This window comes from Rhinopithecus bieti, unplaced genomic scaffold (assembly GCF_001698545.2).
Source record: "Rhinopithecus bieti isolate Rb0 unplaced genomic scaffold, ASM169854v2 scaffold_18418, whole genome shotgun sequence".
In the NCBI taxonomy this organism is placed as follows: Eukaryota; Metazoa; Chordata; class Mammalia; order Primates; family Cercopithecidae; genus Rhinopithecus; species Rhinopithecus bieti.
Window position 1 is genome coordinate 1,183,826 of NW_016809431.1, and position 7,827 is coordinate 1,191,652.

At 38.9% G+C, this 7,827-nt stretch overlaps 1 protein-coding gene across 2 annotated transcripts in view; it reads right to left on the reverse strand.

Moving 5' to 3' along the window:
* The window catches only part of EPB41L4A (erythrocyte membrane protein band 4.1 like 4A), a 269,890-nt gene that overhangs the window by 25,550 nt on the left and 236,513 nt on the right, over positions 1 to 7,827 (reverse strand). For both annotated transcript variants that reach the window (XM_017889282.1, XM_017889281.1), the window contains 2 exons: positions 7,601 to 7,648; positions 6,519 to 6,596 (listed from right to left, as the gene is read on the reverse strand). In XM_017889282.1, the coding sequence (XP_017744771.1) occupies positions 6,519 to 6,596; positions 7,601 to 7,648 (126 nt within the window). The remainder of the gene's footprint in view (positions 1 to 6,518; positions 6,597 to 7,600; positions 7,649 to 7,827) is intronic.

A 7,827-nucleotide genomic window follows, 5' to 3' on the forward strand; every position in this document is an offset into this window, starting at 1 on the left:
TGTGTTTGTGTTTGTTTTTTTTTTTTTTTTTTTGTTTTTTTTTTTTTTTTTTTTTTTTTTGTTTTTGTGTTTTTTTTTTTTTTTTTTTTTTTTGGAACCCCTCTTATAAAGAATTTTTTTTTTTTTTTTTTTTTTCCTAGTTTTCTTCCCTAGGGAAATTTATGTTGGTTCCAGGCATGTGTCGACATACTCCCTTAAGACCAGCAAGCAAAAAGTTAATTTGCTTTTCCCACTGTCTCTACCATCAATAAATTATTCTTACTTGCTTTTAAAGGTAATTCTGTCTCTTCCACTTATTCCTTATGCTCCCACTACTACAATGGGCTACTTTTGGCACAACTTCCCTTTCAAACTCTCCTGTTTTCATGAATTTTTAACCTATTTTGCCCTCAGTAATGTAACAGCATTCCTCAGTTGCTGCGGCTTTGTCCTTCCACAGTCATCTCTGTCAACCTTGATTATACTCTGGAAGCCCTAAATCATCCATATCAAATGTCTAAATCTTGATATATCCTATTAAAGTAGAAATCAGAAACCCTTGCATCTGCAGTATGGTGAACACTGTCTGTTTCCACTAGCTTTGTATGAACTCTTCTCTCCATACCCAAAATTTTTACCTTGTTTGCAGCCCCTAAATCAGGCGCAGGACAGTAGGCAGTGCCTGGCAAGGAAGCAATTACCTATTTTCAAGCAACATGGAAGAAATGCTTATCAGTTTAAGTTTGCTAACATCCCAAATATATTTTTTCCCTGGGGTACAGGGACAATAAAGTTCTTCTTTACCCCTCCCAGAACAAAATCCTACCAAAATTGTGATCTTCTAGATTTGCCCTAGTCAGATATATTGTCCCTCTTACAGTGCCAAATTTCTGACACAGAAATGTGCTTCTTCATTTTAGAAAAACAATATAAAAGACCATATGGAACATAATTAAAACATTTAAATCTGTCTTAATCTACTATTTAGATACTATAGACATCTAGTAGACCCTAAAAGACATCTAAAAGACCCTAATGTTGTTAGGGAGAAACTAACAACATTCATGCCAGAACAAATTCATGTTAGAAAATGTTGACTTATTTTTTGTTCAATGGAGCTGGTCCCCATTTTACAGATACTGCAGGAACTTCAGATAATACTGAGCAGTGCCAGATGTTATCAATTTAACAGAACTTGCCTGTTCAGGGTACTTTCTGCTTTTCAAAGCACATCTATTATCTCCTGGATCTTCACAAACCTCTAGTGAGGTAGGCAGGTCAGGTATTATTCCACTTTGCATGTGAGAAATGAAGACTCACAGGGTAAAGTAACCAGCTCACAGCCACAAAACTCTTCAAAGTGGGTTCAATTTTGTAGCACAGGCTCCCAGATTTGTATGTACATATGTATATACACATACAACCTGACATACATGACTCATGTTTATGATGCAAACATCCTAGAATAAAATTAGGGAAGTGTTCAAATAGTCCCCTGTTGTCAATTTCCTCTAGTTCTACTATTACCCTAAGCTTCTCTCATTTCTCTTACTGTTTTAATCCTTGGTAGGCTCCCGAGTTACTTCTACTTTTATGCTGATAGAAAAAAATGCACCAGACTATATATCACCCACTCCTCCACACCTCCCACTTCAAAATTCTAAGAGCCTAGCAACACATCAAAGTTAAGAATGACCGAGTAATTCAAAGATTCTCCTCAGTGAAGGCTCAAAGGACTGCTGATTTTCATCAAGAGCACAGAGGATATTTTGTAGAACCTTTTCCTTGAACGTCAAGGGTATTTTATTAAGCTCAAGACACATCCAGGTAAAGCTAGTTCATGAAAGGTTTCACTCTCCTAAGTCTACTTGCGACGTCCTCCTTCATCCTACACCCTGGGCAAGTCCAGCACATGGCCATGGTCTCAAACCTACAGCAATAAGCGAGCTGCTGGCCCTTCTGATCTCAGGGACGAGATTCAAAATTCTAACTAATACAATCTAATACTCACATAGATTAACTTTATAGTGCCTTGTACTAAGTAGGCTCCCAACTTCAAGAATTCAATAGAACCAACTATTTCACAAACCAGTACAGCAAAGTAATCTCTAAAGAAAATTTAGGCATTTTAGTTTTTAATCCTACTGGTGAATTGAAACACCAATTTCATTTCCCAGTACCAATATAATCCTTCAGCTTTTAGACCATAAAACTTTGCAAGTTTTAAGGGGGGGGTAGGTGCTACATAAACACCCCCTTATAAATCTGGTAAAAGCTACAGACCCTATCTCTAGAAAACTACACACTTGATGCCCACATACAACTTTACATACAATTTAACATACAATTTTGTGGGGTTATGAAACCCCCAGCACCTACCCAAGAATCAGAAGTTAAGAATCCTGGTATAAAAATAACCTAAGGTATAAAGTTAGGAAAGGTGGAAGAATGAAAGATAGGACCAAAAGAAAAGTTTAAAAAGGCTGGAAGAGGATGGAGGAGCGGACAGGTGATGCAGCAGCAGTGAGTAACTCTGGAAGTAGGTACAGGACTATGTGGCTCTGTACTTCAAAGTGCTCTCACTTCTTACATTTCATTTGATCTTTACAGTAACTCATTCAACAAAATAGATCAGTTGTTACAGCACACCTCCCCCACTCCCCGCCAACTTTAAAGAGAAGAAAACTAATACTTGAATTCGTTATACAAGTTGCCCAAGGTCAAATATCAGCACACAGCAGAACCAAGACCCAGTCCCAAGTCCTAAGGTTATTCTGTGTCATATCATTGGCTTCTAGGGAGAGAGGGAATTCAGAGGAGACAGAAAAAAGAAAAAAGACTGGGAAGGAAGTCCAGGAAACAGAAAGGAACTGGGTGAAGAGAATAACATGATACAAAAAGTGAAAAGTGAAGCAAGAGAATGGAGAGGGAGATGAGCATATAGTAGAGAAACTAAAAGGAGAAATGAAAACTTTGTGTCATCTTAAGTGTTATAATAAAAAACTGTGCCTCCAACTTCTATCTGGTTATAAAAAGAGAGTGAAAAATTATCATCTCAAACCTCAAAACCTAGAAAGCTGTAGGATACCCAAACAGATTATGAGAATAGTAAAGAAAGAACAAAGTGGAAAGGGGTAAGGGAAAACATAAATGATGTCCCAAATAAAGAAGCAGGGTAAATTCCTCTGGTGTTCTAGGAGACATGGTGGGATGAAGCCCTACACTTAGGGCAAAATTAACATAAAAACCCTTACACACCAGGCCTTATTAGGTCTGGACCCAAAGGTGACAGACAGATGGGGTGGTTTGGTTATATTTTCCTAAAATTGAAACTAAACAACAATCTTTGCTTCTAACATTAGACTTCCAGAGCTGGTGTGGATTATTATTTTTTAAAATTTAATGGTTGTTAAAAGCCTGTTTTGGGTAAAGTAGATTCATAAACATTGTTTTATTAACTTTTCTCTTCACACAAAATGAGAAATGTTTAAATGGTTATCCATGGAAACAGTAAAGCAGCTTATGTTCCAATGGGTTGACTTCCTGGAAAAAAGAAAACAACAATATTTCCACAGAGTGGCCTCATGCCTAACAGGAAAGACCTCGTTTTAAGTTTAAAAAAAAAAAAAAATCCCACAAGAAGGAGGAGCAGAGGGAGCAACATCCCAAATACCACATGCAACTTCCAGAAAGTAAAAGTGACTCTGTCCAGAGTTCCAATGGACACATCATGGGCTCCAAAAGAGGTTCTAAAAAGCAAATTTGCCCAGTAGTTGTCCCTCTCCCTAGGCTACAGTTTCCTAAAGAGGTGTATCTCTAGGAAAGATACAGGGTGCATCGGGGTGCAGACTCTTGCTGGAAAGTAATGAAGCATCCTGGGGCTGAGTGCACAGACCTTACAGGCAAGAGGTGGAACATCAGCATGTATAAGATTCTGTTTGCCCCGTTATAGGGTTACCAGAGTCCTGTAATAAAAGCACAAAGAACTGGCTGGATCACACTGTCAGCCAATAAAAGGAAGGATGAATGAGGCTGAAGAGACTGCAGAACTGCAGTTGAAATATCTAGACCTATGCATCCTCATGTGGGATGAGTGGGTTCTGGCAAAATTTAAGAGGCTAATAATGGGATGGAGGGGTTGGCAGCAGCACAGCATAATAGGTAAATGGCACCAAGAGACAGACAGCACAATGAGTTTCTACCCTCTTTCTCTGTACCTGTTGCACCCTAATTTGCAGTGGTGAGGATCAGAACTGAAAGCTATATTTCTTCCTCTGCCCACTTTTTGCTATGCTATTGACAGGCAAACTACACCACATCTTCCACAGACATAGGCAACTTAGGTATTCCTAGAGCAATATTTCTACAGGTAGCATAAATGATTGTGAAAGCCTGTCAGATCTTTTGCATGAAATGTGTCAGAATGTGTTTTGAAAGCCATTTCTCATTACTAGCCTTACAAAGTTCATTAAACATTCAGAATCATCGTTATTCTAAAACATACTATTTACACAGTACAAAGAAAGCCAATCTAAGAATCTCCAGGGAAAAGGGGGAAGAAACTCTTAAGGGAGAAAATACTGACAAAAAATATTAAATTCAGTGCAACCAGATCAGTAATGAGCAATTTAATTACTTGATGGCAACCTTTCACTAGTGTTTCATTTTCAGTAGTGAATGTGAGCAACTTTGGCCATCCAAAAAATGTTTTTAAATGGGCCACCTTCTGAACAGTTGAGAAAAGAACATTTATGGGCACAATTTAGAATACATTAAGCAAAACAGAAACAGACTTAAAATACTGGCGTGATCAATAAAAAGTTTTAAACAGGACAATAAGTGGGTACTTTTGCTTTGTTTTGTTTTGTTTGTGCAAAAATATTGAATTTTTGATCAGAAAGAGGGTACCTAAGAAGGAGCTACCTCCCACATGTGGGTTTTCACAGAAGAAACTGAAATCGTTTATTTGAGAAAGGTGTCATAACACATTGAGATCTCCCATCTGTCTAGTGTAATTCCAGACTCAGCAGACTCCACATAGAATGCTTTCCTAAAAAAATGTCCACTCTTACAGTGCTGTCTGGGCTATTATCACACAGGCTTCGTAGTTAGAGAGGGCCACCAATTCAATTTGTGCCAAGCACAAGGGTTCTAAGCACTAAAGAAAGACCCTGGAGATTATCTAATCCAACTTCCTCATTTTCTTTCTTTCTTTCCTTCTTTCCTTCTTTCTTTCTTTCTTTTTCTTTCTTTCTCTTTTCTTTTCTTTTGTTTTTTTTGTTTTTTGTTTTTTTCTGTGTGAAATGGAGTTTCGCTCTTGTTGCCCAGGCTGGAGTGCAATGGCACAATCTCAGCTCACCGCAATCTTCACCTCCCAGGTTCAAGTGATTCTCCTGCCTCTGCCTCCTGAGTACCTGGGATTACAGGCATGCGCCACCACACCCAGCTAATTTTGTATTTTTAGCAGGGATGGGGTTTCTCCATGTTGGTCAGGCTGGTCTAGAACTCCCAACCTCAGGTGATCCGCTTGCCTTGGCATCCCAAAGTGCTGGGATTACAGGCATGAGCCACTGCGCCTGGCCTTCCTCAATTTTCAGAAGAGAAAAAGATAACTCAGAAAAGTAAAGCAACCAGGCCAGAGGTCCACATTAGGTCTAAACAGGTTTCTCAAGAGTGGCACTACTGATAATGTTTTTGTACAAGGCGCTTATTTGTTGCCAGGGCCTGTCCTATGCATCATAGGATGTTTAGCAGCATCCCTGGCCAGTTGCAACCCCCCTACCCAATTGTCACAGTAAAAAATGACTCTGAACATTGCCAAATGTCCTTGGGGAGAAGGCAGGGAGGACAAAACTCCCCCAGTTGAGAACTTCTGGGTTAACAACTGGCATGACTGGCAATAAAATCCCTCTGACTCCCAAGGTGCTCTTTTCATTAATCACACAAATACTTCTTGTTTTCAAGTGCATATTTTGGAATTAGGGACAACTAATGAATGCATTAAGCCACCACTAATACTGATTACATGTCAAATGATGTGATTAAAAATCTCTTAAAAAATGTATCTTATATATATGTAATGTCCGGCACACACAGATGAGTAAATGCACATATTATTAGCACATATGTATACATGAGCCTGAAACTGCAGAATCTAAGAAAAAATGAGTTATTTTTGGCTGGGCAAAATATAGTAATGCCACTGAAAAGATAGTACAGGGAGAATCTCTCTACAAATGGTAAACTTTCTTACCAGCCTTAGAGAAATTCGCTACACACTGTAGCTATATACAGAATCATCTTTAAAAAACACACACACAAGAAGAGACCTCATTGTCAAGTTGTTTAATCATCTTATTGTGAAGATAAGAAAACTCCATTTAAAGAGCTAAAGCTTCCTAAACTAAATGCTTCAAAATAGTGCCAGATTGCTTCTCAAACACAGACGGAAAAACCAGACTTACAAAAGACACAGTTTCTACCACCAAAGGCAGCCTCTGATGTCAGACTGTCAGTTAAGTATAATATTGAGATATTACCTGTTTCTCTTTTTCCGGTGTTCTCTATTAGAATTTTCCGATTCACTACCACTGCTTGTGTTACAGCGTGAACGTGACCTGAAGACAAAATGGTAAGAACAAAAGAAAAAACACAGGTTTATCACTCATGAAAAATTTCAGAAAGGTTTATATTGGTCCTCTGGAATTCATTTTGCAGTAAAATTATCAATCCAAACATCAAGAGCTGTATTATCCCTCTCCAAGTCAGTGTTTCTGAACTCAGTAAGACATCTGACTGAGTCTATAGCTCAGCAAAATGGCAATGCAGGGGAAATATAAAAACCGATTAAGGTGAATGTCAGCATGTTCCCAGAAAGGACCACAAAATCAATTACTTCCAACAGAACTCTAACATGGCAAAGCTGGTGGTGGACTAAATATGGACACAAAATCTTGTAACCCTCCCATCTGCCCCACTGAGGTAGATTTTATTTCCCTAGCCTCTTAATTTACACTGGTCTTGTGACTGATTTTACCAACAGAATGAGGTGGAAGGGATACTATGTCAGTTCCAGGACTAGCCCCTTAATTTAAATACAGGTAGCTTCTGCTTCCAGCCTAAAGAAGTGCAAAAGAAGTGTCTACAGAAGTGTAAGCGAGCCAGGTGGAGAAACTATGCAGAGGTCCCAGACCTCCAGCCTTTCTGCCAAGATGCCAACATGAAAGAGAAAGGCCCCCTGGATAACACAGCCTCAGCTGTCATCTGACCACAGCCTCATGAAATTGTGAACAAGACTAGCTAAAAAGCCACCTGTTTAATTGACAGAATTATACTACATAAGTACAGTTGTTGCTGCTTTAAGCCACTAAGTTCTGGAGTGGATTATAATATGGCAACAGATAAATGAGACAGCTCCTCTGAGACACAAGGGAGTAGGAAACAGCATAGTCTTAAGATGCAACAGAATGGAAGATTGGGAATCAGCTGAAGACAAACTGGTTTTTGAAAGTAAAAAAAATAAAAAAATAATAATACCCTCACTCTTTCCTCAACTCTGAACATTTCTAAATCTGCTAACCCTTCTTCCCTCTGACTCTCCTTCCATTTTTGTTTTTTTTACCTCCTCCTCTGCTTTAGATCTGAATCTTCACCACTGTTATGGGCTTTCCTGTGAAAACAAATAAAGACATTTAAGAAAACAGGAGATTGGCCGGGCACGGTGGCTCAAGCCTGTAATCCCAGCACTTTGGGAGGCCGAGACAGGTGGAGCACAAGGTCAGGAGATCGAGACCATCCTGGCTAACATGGTGAAACCCTGTCTCTACTAAAAAATACAAAAAACTAGCC